The sequence below is a fragment of the Cyprinodon variegatus genome, unplaced genomic scaffold (genome assembly GCF_000732505.1).
Source record: "Cyprinodon variegatus isolate N-32 unplaced genomic scaffold, C_variegatus-1.0 Scaffold661, whole genome shotgun sequence".
In the NCBI taxonomy this organism is placed as follows: domain Eukaryota; kingdom Metazoa; phylum Chordata; class Actinopteri; order Cyprinodontiformes; family Cyprinodontidae; genus Cyprinodon; species Cyprinodon variegatus.
The window spans coordinates 85,725-99,714 of NW_015151114.1; the positions used below are offsets into that span (position 1 = coordinate 85,725).

The 13,990-nt window shown below is 38.3% G+C and overlaps 1 protein-coding gene across 1 annotated transcript in view; it reads right to left on the reverse strand.

The window, feature by feature from the left end:
• Positions 1-13,723, reverse strand: part of fzr1 (fizzy/cell division cycle 20 related 1) — a 19,585-nt gene extending 5,862 nt beyond the window's left edge. Inside the window, exons 1-11 of the mRNA XM_015393895.1 lie at positions 13,552-13,723; positions 12,803-12,876; positions 7,897-8,025; positions 7,643-7,706; positions 3,869-3,999; positions 3,702-3,787; positions 3,431-3,614; positions 3,278-3,343; positions 1,841-1,943; positions 1,510-1,694; positions 1,190-1,423 (exon numbers count right to left, since the gene is read on the reverse strand). Of these exons, the coding sequence (XP_015249381.1) occupies positions 1,190-1,423; positions 1,510-1,694; positions 1,841-1,943; positions 3,278-3,343; positions 3,431-3,614; positions 3,702-3,787; positions 3,869-3,999; positions 7,643-7,706; positions 7,897-8,025; positions 12,803-12,874 (1,254 nt within the window). The 5' untranslated portion in view covers positions 12,875-12,876; positions 13,552-13,723. The remainder of the gene's footprint in view (positions 1-1,189; positions 1,424-1,509; positions 1,695-1,840; positions 1,944-3,277; positions 3,344-3,430; positions 3,615-3,701; positions 3,788-3,868; positions 4,000-7,642; positions 7,707-7,896; positions 8,026-12,802; positions 12,877-13,551) is intronic.
• Positions 13,724-13,990: the final 267 nt, after the last annotated feature.

Consider the following 13,990-nt stretch of genomic DNA (forward strand, 5'->3'; position numbering starts at 1 on the left):
AACAACAACTTTATTTTCTACAAGATAAGCGTTGATGTAAGTGCCTTAAAAAATAAAATAAAATGCATATTTGAACGTGCTTGAAAAAAAAAATTCAAATGTACTATTAGCATATTAGGCCAGAGTGGTGTATCCACTAGGAACGCATCCATATAAAAATCTTAGCTGGTATTAATTTTGCCGCAATGATCACATTTACCTATCAGACCGATATGCTTGAAAATGACCAATATTAGCTAATGCCTATGTAGAGCTAATTATTTTTTGCTAACAAATAACTATGTTTTTATTTTTTGTGGATAATCTAGTTAGGTTTATTGTTTGATATTTCTTTTGAGATTCTGTTTTTGGTTATTTAGTTATGTTTCTTTGTTTCTGGTTAGTTATGAGCAATTTAGGTGAATTAAGTTTATAAATAGGCTGTCAATGGTAGGATCAGCATGCAGCTGGGTGGGCTTATGGTTTTTACCAGCACAACAGAAGCACGGAGGAAATGTTTGTCCTTTTCTGTTTGCTTGCTTAAGGAGAAGTAAAGCACAAAACTAAAGGATTTTACCTGGAAAATTGTTTTCATTTTGCCTGCATAACTTACTTGTCCTTGGTGCATCTGTGGCCCTTGTGGATTTTTTTGTGTTGTCAAAGCTATGCCACAACATCGGTAAAAAACAAACAAAAAAAAACATACGCCCAGCCAGATGCAGGAGAGACAACAGTGGACTGGACTTAAAAGATGTCTTGCTCCTGGGGACATTGTTCTGTCATATTAATGCCGACATATCGTTAATTCTTGATATCTGCCGGGCCAAAAGAAGCTCGGAAGCCGAAAGAAGATTGGTCTGATTTAGAACATAAGCAGGAAGAAGAAACTGTTTGGTTCCTTTGAGTCAAACACTTAAGTTAGAGTTACATCTAGAACTGTTATAGAAAGAAATAAAAAAAATAGTAAAAGTAAAAATTAAAAATCGATCAGATGTAGGTTAGAAACAAACTGATATATTTTGATAATCTTTTCTGCCACTGAGAGCCTGGCATATTATTCCTTAGTTATCTACATGCTGAACTTTTATTAATGCTAATATCAGGGACCGGCTATAGATATTTTTCTCTGCATTTAGAGGATATAAAAAGAAGAGCCAAGCATCCAAATTTGCACAAGCAATATAAAAATGTGGTGTTTCAGGTGACTCACCAGTTCATTTGTGTGCTTGGACCAGGCCAGGTTGCAGACCTGAGAGCCGGTGTCGGTGCACTGCAGCGGCTGGCCGGTCAGAGTGTTCCAGAAGCGGATGCAGCGGTCAGCAGTGCCCCCTCCTGAGGCCAGCAGGCCATGCTGGTGAGGCGACCAGGCGATGGCCTTCACAGCAGCCAAGTGCTCAGTGTACTGCTGCACGGGCACCACACTCGAGTGATTCCACACAAGCAACTGTGGAAACATTGAAATGCTGGAAATAAGCTTGCTGTCCAAATGTGTCACTTTCAGAAAACAGGCAGGATCTTCTTTCTGCGCACCTTGTTATCGTTCCCCCCCGAGGCGAGAAGCTGATGGTCTGTGCTCCACTTGAGCCCACAGACTTCCTGTCTGTGCCCTTGGAGACGCCGCTCTGACTGCAGAGGTGGTGCTCTGATGTCCCGCTGCAGGATCACACGATCACGGCTTCCAGATGACAGCTGGTCCGCATTCCACGCCAAAGCACCTGGCAGCGAAAATACGAAAGGCAGGTCGAAGGGGAGGTGATTCATTCGGCAAGACACTGACAACAACTGCAAGGAAATATCCAAAGCTTCTAATAAATTCATCTTCACACCGTCTCCTCCTCCATCTGTCTGCCTGTTGACTCACCCACTCTGGCCGTGTGTCCCTCCAGCACAGAAAGCTTCTTCCCTGCTGCCGCATCCCAAATCTGGACGTAGCCCTTATGAGTACCCACCGCCACAAGGTTACCCTGAAGAACACAACACAACAGTCAACCAATGACCTCAAACATGTTTTTAGTCAGTTTGTCAAGGTTTGTGCTCAAACCTTTGTTCGGTTCACATTCTGATTGAAAAAAAAGAGAAATATAATTTTTTATGTAAATTGCAAACTGTGCTTACTGATGGATGCTCTGTAGTTGTAGATGTTCTGGTTTCAGGACATTTTTAACAAGAAAAACTCAGAATAGCTTAGGGAAGCAGAGCGGTAGTCGATTTCAATTATAAAGAGTAACAAAGTAGCTAAGATAAACAAACAAGACTTAAAGGCTAAATTGTCAGATTATAATCCAAATGTCAACAAAGTTTTGAGGGATTTTGTTCCTACTTTTCTCCCTCCTTTCTTTTTTGACAGATGTTCTGCAATTAATTTAAAATCTATTACAGATTTCCCATGACGTTTCAAAGCTTTTAGAGATATTTCAACCTGAAAACTAAGATATAACCTGAGCTTAACTGGTCGGGTTTAACAATGTTGCGTCCCATTCTGTAACCAGCTGTTCTGTTGCAGAGAACAAAACCTGAAACATCAGATATTATGTTTGCAACCATTAGCAAGTGAAACTGATCCCACTGTTTAAGTGAAGTTAACCTACTACAAGGTTACGCAGGCGTTATGATGCAACTCCTAATTTTATTACTTTTAAATCTGCTACTTCGCTTTAGCTGACTGGAAATGACACACAGAGAACAGTCTAGGAGTCATCACCTTTAGGTGTTTTTTAAAAGCTGTATTAAGCTCCATGGGTTTAGTGTTAGTAACAGTTTAATTTTTTTATGATAATATTTGGAGGAATATTTGACAGACTATATTAGTCAATCTTAACTTGACCAAATATGGTTGTGTAGATGGTGTTGATCTAGGCTATAAAATACACATCTTGTATTACACTTTGAAATTAAGGTAATTTCTAAATAATATGAAAATGTTAGTCTGCAAATGGAGCAATTCAAGGTTAGATTTCACTGTAATTATTGTATTTCCATTTTAGTCTGGTAACATGTTACATATAGATACATAAATAATAAGAATGTCACTATGTTGTCATGCTGGGGAAAACACTTTATACTTTATATCTGATGGATAGAAAATCCTTTAAATGTTACTTTCTGGAATGTAGGAATTGCAAATAGTTGACAGTAAAATAATAAAGGCGCTGATATCTGAGGGAAAATTTGTCCTTTAGAAACCCTAAAAAAGGAAGGTTAATTTGATTAAAATTCTTTTTTTATTTGTAGAAACCTCAACTTTTAATGTTTAGTGGAGTTTGTCCCTTTTTTAAAACATAAGTACAGAAAAACATACCCTCTCTGACCAGCCCACCGATGTAACTGAATCTCCTTCTACAGAAAGGTCACAGAGACGTGTCACCTAGAAAAACAGGAGCAGAAATTGTTCTTAATGTGAGTGACAGGAAAAAAAAAAAGAAAAACTAATATGAAAAGAAGTGGCACACACCTGGCTGGTGCAGGCGCTCCACAGGTAAACACAGGTCCCCAGTCCCACACTGAGCACATTCAGAGAGGACCAGTCCACCAGGTTGAGGTAGAAGTCATCCTGAAGCTCGGGAGCATCCAGAACTTTAAAGGGAATTTTGGAAATCTTGCGTGTAGGCTTTCTTGGTGACCGTAGCAATTTTTGGCTGCAAGACAAATTATAACAAGATAAGAGAAGATCCTAAGACTAAAGACTCCATAAATCAGGATCAGAGGGAACCCGAAAGGATTACCTGTTGCTACTGACAGGCGATAAAGAATACGGGGAAACTGTGTTTCCATCTTCTTCAGGTAGAGTCCTCTTCGTACTTACAGAATACTTTGAAACACACAGATAGGAATTAACTTTGGGAAATTCCAAGCTTAAATAAATATAAATTATAGTGGTTTTCTGTTTTACATTAAAAAGGCTTCTCTTGGCAGGAGTAGACGGCTGCAATCGGCGGTCCTCTGATTGGGGGTCTTGGACCTTCTCGATACCGGCCCCTAGCAGCTCGTTCTTTAGCAGAGCAGAGTAAGCTAGACCATCCGCTAAGGATAGAGAAACAGAGGAGAGGTGAAAACCCAAACCAGGCTGTCTAAAAATCAAACTTCCATGTACTGTGCTCCCTCTGTAATTTCTCCGCTGCTGCTCACATTTTAAAGGTCTGCAAGCATCAGGCAGCTGGGTTTAATACTGCAGCTCTTTTCTTTGGGGTTTCTCACATTCTTTAAATAAAAGAAAGTCCAGTTATGGAAACTGGACTTAAGAAGGAGGAAAAGTTTGAGGAAAAAAATTCTAAAAACCTAGATAAAATCAGCTCCAAATGCACAGCTACAATAAATTATCAAAAAATGTTGCGGTGTAACAAGGAAATCATTTTTGGAAAAAATGCTAACATTGAAATTAATAACCATTTAAGTTTGAATCTGCAGTGACTGACTGCCTAGTGATACAAAACATTCTCACTAATGTGGAAATAAAGCTAAACTTTGATTTACTGTATTGGGACAGGATGTAAATAACAAAAAAACAATTGTTTAATTCCTCCGCAACAAATGAGTAAGATGTTTATGGAAAAAAACGCTTCTCAGAGATTTTGTTTACTTGGTCATTAGGTTTGCAAATATCGCAGGAAGGATTTTGGCTCAGTATTCCAGAGAGAAATTCTCTAAATCCTTTATGTTTATTGGCTGTTGCTTGGCAACACAAAGCTTCAGCTTGCTAACAGATTGCTGGAGGACTGAGGTCTGAACACTGGCCAGGGTGCTCCATGACATTATTGCATTTCTTCCTATAGCTTGTTGCACAATAAGAACAAAGAAAACCTTTTCTTGTTTTTAAAGGTGGCAGAAACAGGAAAACCGTATGTTTTGCTTCTATCATTTACAGTTCACCAGACGATTAACTGTAGAACAACAAAATGTTGCAACCACTGTAGCTTATGTCACACAGGCAAAACAAAACAACAGCAACACCAAGGCAAAGGAGGCTTTTTATTAGAGGACGGGGACAGCAAAATGCTTTATATAACTCAAAAGAGGCATCATAAAAATTTTCATATTTTCTCTCCGCTGCTGCCAGACGATCCATAAACTTTTCATTACATATCACTACAGATTTCGGCACCTTAAGTAATATCTGAATGTCCAACCCAAAAACAAAAGAGGAAAATCCTTTTTCTGCTTAAAAACATCTGCCTAAATCCTGACAACTGTTCTTGGACAAGCTGCGAGAAAAAGTTATGCCCATGCATTCAGCTTGAGGTTGGGCGACTGGATGAATCTATTGATCAACGACAATCTTTTTTTTCTAAGGTATTTTTTGCACCTTTTTTGCTAAACAGAAGAAGAGAGAGGCAGCGTTTTGTTTTTTTCTTCTTTTTTAAGTGTGTTTACAGAACGTTCTGTCTGTTACAGATTTGATTTTAACACAGCAGATACAAAAAAGTGAAGCTGTGTACTTTACATAAAATAATATATAAAAATAATACTAAAAATCTCCACCCCAGTTTTCAGTCTGTTTGATTTTGTGTATTCAGATAAACAAATCAATACCGATTAGAAAACTAATGTCTCAGAACATAGAACAACTGGAAAGGAGGAAACTATTCTCACTGGACGAAACTTACACATTTTATGACAGAAAAACAAGCATGTTTACCTTATTGGGTTTTAACAGTGTGCACAGTTGGTTAACAATAGTACTAGTGGTGCAGAAGACGAATATATCGTTCATCGCCATTTGTTGGACCGACAGACATCGGTGGAAAATGTTTTTCATATCGCTTAACCTTAGCACCCATATAAGCTCTGTCCATGGTGATGGCTGATTTTGATCAGTGTACCACAAGGGTAAGTGATTTCTGTCTGGGTTGAAGGATATCAACACTTTAATTTCTTTCTGGGTGACCAAATTTAAAGCAGCTGAGGATCAGATATCGCCACACCTCATCATCTTATCAGGTCATGTTTACAGAAAGAAAGCAGTGGAATACAAACAACCAAAAAGCTACCACACCAAAAGTTGGTGTGGTTAAGATGTTTTTAATAAATATCCAAACAAGCCTCTCCTGTTGTAGTGTCTTGTTTTTACCCCCCACACAAGATTATTGGCCCAGAGAAAAATCTGATCCGAGATTACCAGTTTACCAGCCAATTTTAAACCTTCTTTCATATGTTTTAATTTAAGATGGGCTTTTTTTTCATATTGATTTTTAAAGACTTTGTTGGATTATTGTGCAACAACCAAGGGTCATATTGCACCTAGAAAAGACTATAAAAAAGGGTCTATATTCATAACCTGGCAGTAGCCAGATTGATATGTGTAGAACTGAGTTGAGTTGAGTTCTACGTTATCAATCTGGGATGGCTGCCGTTCAGTCTGTCCATAAAAGGAGGGACCTTTAGTACAATACTTAAAGCTGATTGGGTGACGTGCCAGCTAGTAGCTTCCTTCCATAATTTTCACGACCATAAGACGCACCGTACTAAAAGACGCAGTCTCAGTTATGTGTGCCATTTCTGTATTTAACACACAGATAAGGTGCACCGGATTTTAGGGCACGGGTTTTATATACCGATACACATGCTCTACTATATTTAAATACCTCTACTGCGTATTTAAAAATAGAGCGGGAGCAAAACTGAGTATGTTTGTGCTTTATTCATGTGTTTATTACAAAGTGTTAATCAAACCCATCAAAGTCATCATCCTCTGTTTCTGAATTAAACAGCTGCACTAACATGCCAATTTCCCCTTCTTTGCTGTCAGAGTCACTTTCCGTGCCGCGCGGCTTCTCGGAAATGATGCCGGCTTTTGCCAAAGCTTGAACAACAGTGCCAGCAGACACGTTAGCCCAAGCATCTACAATCCATCCGCAAACTGTGGCGTAACATGCCCAGCGCTGCCTTCCACTTTTCCTGAAACTGTGGTCTCCATCGGTCATCCATCGCTCCCACGCCGCTCGCAGCCTTACTTTGAACGGCCGGTTCACACCGATGTCGAGCGGTTGAAGTTCCTTTGTCAGACCCCCAGGGATAACAGCGAGCACAGCGTTCAATTGTTTCAACTCGTTTTTCACATCGGCTGTAAGATGGGCACGCATGGAGTCACAGATTAACAGCGATGATGATGCGTGAAAAAAACCACCTGGTCTCTTCACATTCACCTCCCTCAGCCACTCTTTCATCATCTCCTCATCCATCCAGCCCTTTTCATTTGCCTTAATAACGACTCCAGCTGGAAAAATCTCTTTAGGCAAAGTCTTTCTCTTAAAAATCACCATAGGCGGCAGTTTCTGTCCATTTGCGTGGCAGCCAATCCACGCCCACACTTCCCACTTTAACATTCTCATGGCGGTCTCAACAACGTCCGCAGTAACAACACACATAGGGCGCACCGCACTATAGGGCGCGCCGCACATTTTGAGGGAAAAAAAGACTTATAGTCGCGAAAATACGGTAACCTTTTTTTAAAAAGCAAACAAAAGCAGTGATATACAATTTTGTTACATAATGCTGCGCTACTTTAACTAAACCAGAATCATGGTATAAACCTAAAGAGAATGAGATGCATTTCAGTTTTCTCCAGCTTTGAGATGTCAGGAGAAATAATCCTACCAAGGTGTCTGGTGGCGCATCGTGGCCAAAAAGAGTTCAGAAAGAGAGAAAACATAAGCACACCATAAGGTACCTTTGTTGCTGTCGGTTGTGCCATCTTTGGTTTTTCTATTTTGATTGTGCGACTTTTCAATTTCCTGGAAGAGAAAATAAAAGAAACAAAATAAAGCTAATTTGGACACAGACTGTGTGAAGGCATTAATTTAACAGACTTGATCAAAACAAAGAAATAGGAAACATGTTTGAACAGCACAAACTGAACACTTTGATTCTGGGAGCATTATGCTTTTGCTAGGACAGATAAAGAAATCCTTGGTGCAGACTCACGTTAATGCGGTGGAAGTTGACACTCCAGTTGGCTCCCGCCCGGGAGGGAATGAAGCGATCGCCGTGCTTGCTGGGAGAGGACAGGGGGGAGCTGGTGGGTGTCAGAGATCGCACTGCTCCCACAGCTTTCTACACGAGGGAAGAGAGAAGACGCCATTTTCTGACTGGAGGCCAAACATAAACCGCTCTTGGACACAGACTTGAAATCTTAATAACAAAACAGGAGGATAATTTATGGGGCAGATGGTGCATTCATTTAAGGTGTTAGCGACAGGAGGCAACATTTACAAAAGCCAATCATTTGGCCAACGAGGCCCTGTTTTAGCTCAACCCTGGTAACAATGTCAAATAACTAGTCTGTTAGACATTTCATTTTCACACAGATGGACAGTTACAACCTCTTCTCTCACTCGTGTGCCAGTTTGCGATCATTTTTTTGGGAAATTGTCAATATTGTTCAATGATGATGATGAATTAAACATACTAGTTAAGACAGATGGCACAACTTTTGGCGCCTGGTGCTGCTGTCTTCTCGGCTGTCGCCAGCTGCCCTTTACATTCTCAGGACTGGGGATTAGACCGAAATTAAGATCTAATGTTCTTTTTGACAAACATAAACTTTATAAATGCTAATATATCGAACATGAATGTACTAAAAGTAACAGGAGGCCACTAAACCAATACCATGCATCATTAAAGACACATTTTGGAAAAAAAATCTGTAGAATTTTCTATAGTTTAACTAAACTCGGATCCAGAAGTACACAGCATTCTGGGGAATGTAGGCAGAGGAAGAGATTCATCCTCTCAACCTCTCGTGGCCATTTTAAGCAAACCAACGGTAGGCCTGACCTCCTTCTTAAGTTAAAAGTTACATTTCAATAGTGTAACAATTTATATTCAACCTTTTCCCCCTGGTACTTATCTTATATAAATATAACTAGGGCTGGCCAATTAGGTAGACTATACAATGCACTTCTCAAATCACAGAGGCACTCTGTTTTGTTCACATTACATTTTAAAGTACTAAGACACTTTCTTTCTTACTCCAGCTTTAGGTGGTGCTCACACGCTTAAAGGGGAACACCGTTTTTTTTTTTTACATTGGTCCCTTGATTTTACGTTATTACATCATGTTCTACTCACCCATATAAGTTTTGTGTCATTTGTAGCTTTTCCGAAGTTATTCGGTTTTATTATATCCAGGTAACGTCTTCCTATGGGCAACAACTTGAAGGCACAAACTAAACTGTTCCTAATTTATTCTCTATGGTACACCAGCATTCATAACATGTAGGCGAATCACTGTCCCCCAGACAGCTGCTGTTATATTTTTTATATTTAGATTTTTTAAAACAAAGCAGAGTGTGTATGATGTCATCCGTGTGCGTCGGCTACCATTCATTCTTCCTGTCCAGTGAACTGCTGCTAGTTTTACTCACATGCCTGGAAGATGTCTAGTGCTACTACCACAGATGATCTCGCTCTCGAAATGCAATTGAACGACTCAGATTAGCTAGCCAAATGAATAGAAAGAGTTGAGCATAGCCGCCTGTGGCCCGGGCTGCCTGTCACAACTCCAGTCCGGCGCACGGATGACGTCATACACACTTTGCTTTGCTTTTAAAAAAATATAAATATAAAAAATATAAGTGCGGATGTCTGGGGGACAGTGATTCACCTACATGTTTCTTGGATATTACAAAACCCAATATCTTCCGAACAGCTCCAAATGACACAAAACTAATATGGGTGAGTAGAACATGATGTAATAACGTAAAATCAAGGGGCCAATGTAAAAAAAACGGCGTTCCCCTTTAAAATGGGTTTGTCAATACAGAGTGGAAAAGAGAGTTGCTAGCTAGCATGTAAGAAGTTGGATTCAGGGCAAGAAAGATTCTTAGGTCATAAAAACAACATAGTCTACATTCTTGTCGCTAGTTCAGAGAAAAATCTGATTACGTTCCAATAGTAATACTGGCAGAAGAAAAAAAAAAAAAAGGATTTTTGGCAAAACTATTACATTCTAGATAAGACCAAATTACCGTGATAAAATAAATTTGATAGATATGAAGAGTTTAGTGTAATACATTTCCCGGCCATATTGCACAGTCCTGCTTTAGAATATGTGAATATGATTAGAAATAGAGGCCTCTGGGTTTGTGTACGGACCATTACTACAGTATATTTGCATGTTCTCTGGAAACTTTTGGGTTTGTCCTGGTACTTCCTCCCCTGGTTCAAAACATAGATGTTAGAGAAATTAACAGTGGCCAATTGTTTTATTGCAGGATGCGTACACATGGTTGTCATGTGTGTCACTTGCCCATTTAATCATGAAAACAGACACCAGCCTCCTATGACCCCATAAGGATCAAGCAGGGTTAAAAAATAGACAGCTACTAACATTAAACTGTTCTCATCTTTAAATCCACAAAAAGAGCTATACTGTAATCAAACCTATAAAAACAAATAAGTTTACATTTTTACAGAGAACCGACCTACAAAGTTTTCTTGAAACAAAAAGCTTTTCGAATTGAGTTTGCTAACATGACCCTAAGGAGGGTTCTCGGTAAGGCACCGTGCTGGTTGATAACTGATCAAATATAAATTACTGCTGGATCAACTTGTTTGGTTGCCATTTTTAAGGTAGAGTCCAACTATTGTACTACAGCAAATACATAAAAGCTTTCAGTTATGTTGACGACGACTTCCTGATGACCAAACAACTGAACATCAGGTTGATGTTCAAAGGAGGGCTGAGTCATTTTCATCTGGGCTAGACAGTCTTGTAATTCAGAAACTGCTAAGCAAGATTTTTTTATGGACTTTTTTTTTTTAAATAAAAAAATAACCTAAAATGTAAGCCTTTTGTTAGCATGAAAGCCCAAATAAAGATAAATCAAATCAAAATAATTTAGCTGCAGCATCTCTGGAGTTTAAGCTTTGAGCAGTAGAAGAAGACCTTACTTATCTCTAATCGTACCTTCTGCTGATATGAAAATAACCCAGTACCAGTGGTGACAAAGCAATAATGGAGAGGTTTGAAACTTGTTGGTGTGGAGTAGAGCCAGTCCATAAAGGTGGAAAGGGTCACATGAAAACCAGCTGAGTTTCTCCAAACCAAATGTTATGCTCGTGGAAATTAATAAAGCATAACAATTTACTGATTTAGCAGTGAGATCCAATACTTTTGGTTTTATAGCTTAAATAATCTAAATATAAAAATCTGGTTAGAAATATGAGGGTTGACATCCTGTCATCCCAGTAAAGGTTATTCTGTTCTTTATGGGGTGATAGAAAAAGTGTCATCTGTTGTTAAAATATAAATAAAAAATTACTTTAATGCTGTGAAAAGCAAATCAATCAGAGCCTTGCTATCATTTGATTGATGCTGTTGTCCATTCCTACCAGAAAAAAACCTTTTGGGTTTAATAAAAGCAGTCTTCATTCAAGTCTTTGATTATTGTTGATAACTGTGTTTTTTTTCCCCCACTGTTTACTTATCTCCAGTTAACTATGTCCAGTGGATTTAATACACCCTGTTACCAATCTCACACGTTTCTTAAACCTGACAATGATTTCAGTTTACTCTAACACCCTTAAAAGTCTTCAGATCTGAATTCATGAAATCAAACTTGGTGTGTAGTAAAAAAAGAGACGTGCAGCTGACAAATCTGTGTGATGTTGTTATGCAATCATGAAAAGAAACCTCTCAATATTTAACACCTTGTTAAGACTAAGCCACTAAGAAACAAGGCATTTCTCAGGTCAGAAAAGGGTCAAGCCTGGCCAATCAAGAGGGTACTTGGTGTGTTTTTCAAAAACCTGAACCTCTGCTCTCGTTTTATCTTTATATAAGCTTTAAATCAGCCAGCTTTTGCCTTACATCTGAGGCTTGATTAAACTCAACATCAAATCTGCAATTACAGGTCAGCATCAGTTTTTCCTGTAACTTTGCCTAATGAAAACAGGAGCAACATGACTCCTTAAATAAAAGCATGCATGCCCTGCAGGAAAGTGGCTCATTCTGCTCTATGTGCACTTCAAAATATCTGACAACTTAAAAATGACTTTGCTCTGATGTTAGTAGACGCCAACAATTTTTTAAGTGTAGATGCCAGATGAGCTAAATGTAATTAGGTTTCTCTTATTATGGCTCGTAAATCCTCAATGTTACAAACATTTAAGAAAAATAAAATAGTACGTTGTTACAGAATTTACGATACTTTAATTTTTAACTGAAAGGAGAAACTGATTGCAATGTATTAAAAGACATTATAATGTTTTTTCTACACAACAAAAAAAGGTAGAAAAAATATTTAGTTGAGCTGAGCAATAAGACGCAAACTGCCTCATAGCAATGACATTCGGTGCAATAGAAAACCCACAAAAGCCTGTTTTTGGAGGCAATATTGGTTGGCAAGTAAAGTGCCAAGAATTAATGCATTGCAGTAATGCCATCAGTCTGTTTAGTGGAATCTCACTCTAGTAAATTCCCAAACCCGATAGAGATAACAGTGCATAAGTTTCCGAATGCCAAAAAATAGTTGAAGCTATCCATGTGACAGCTGAGACAGAGCAATGCAGAAAATCTAGGAAAATCACAAATGGTTCTTTATTAATAATATTAGCATCGGGAAAATATTAGGCAACCCGTGTCTAGAAGTATCTCACTGCGTAAACAATGATGCCATGTACTGCAAAAGTTTAACAAAATAAAAGCAGATGACATAAGAATACACATGACATTTCAATACACATACTTAATCCTGAATTATGATCAATTTGTGAGAAGTGTAGCTTTAAATTATTTTCTCTCTTTTTTTAACAAATTAAAATCGTAAATAACATTGCTGGAGATCGGGAAGCAAAAACAGGAAAGGTAGGGGAGTTGTATACTTACTATGGGGCTTGCATTCTCATTTTGGATATTAATTTGTCTGAGCAGCCTGCACTCATAGTCCTGATCCATCATACCTTTAAAAAGCAAAACAAAACAAAATAGACAATGGCAACAGCTTTTAGGATGTCAATAAAAAGCACGATTGGGACATTTTTCTAACAATCTTGCAGTCTAAAGACAGTAGTAACAATTTATCTTTCTTAATATTACAATGTTGACACACTAAAAAGCACATGCATTATGTATTTGATATATAAACCCCATGATCTTAAGGAAAACATCATTAAATAATAACAGACAGAAGATAATCAGCTTAGGAATTAACTTGGTCACAGAAATTATATATATAAAAAACGATTTAGTAAATGACAGTTTCAACTAAAAAAAAAAAGTTGTACCTTAGATTAATCTGACGGTAAACTGGAATTAAAAGTAGCCTTAAATGCAGTTTATCTGACATTGAGTTTCCTCTATACAGATGCTATTAGGGCAATGTATCTACTTGCCACCACATCCCTATGAACTTAGCTCTAAAGCAGTAAACTAACGTAAGGAATTTGCCTGGACTCGCCACTACAAGCAGCAAATAACTCGGTTCTTTATTGATATTTAATAGCAGCGGTTAAATGTACAAAAAGAAAACAATTTAATCACCTAGCGTAGAGGGCTAAGCTAAGCTAATGTTAGCTGTGCGGCTAATGCTTTGTCAACATTATTTGTGAACAATCCCTGATTGCGATAACTCCTACCTCTCTCCGATACGCTCTCCCTCTGTGGTGCCGTTGAACTCAGTCTGTTCTGGAGTTTCAAACTCTAATGCAAGGTCTTATTTTAGGCCCTTAAAACACCGATTTAACAAATTACAAATGTATTTTTTAACCGAGTATTCAATTCGGGCTCGCAAAGTACCACGGGAAGGGCGTGATGTCACAGATTTTGAATCGTACATTTCCTGTTGCTAGGGAAACGCATTTCTCTTGTCGATTCTGTTGTACTTGTGATAAAATAAACTTCTGCAGGTCTTTGGGTATGTGACTACAAAAGATGATTAGGGCCACTGAAAAAATAAAAAAAGTTAACTGATTTTTTAATTTTATTTCAGTATAACATGAGAAAAAAGTCAGAATTTTGACTTTTTTCTCAGAATTCGGACTTTAATCTCAGAATCCTGTATTTAATCTCAGAATC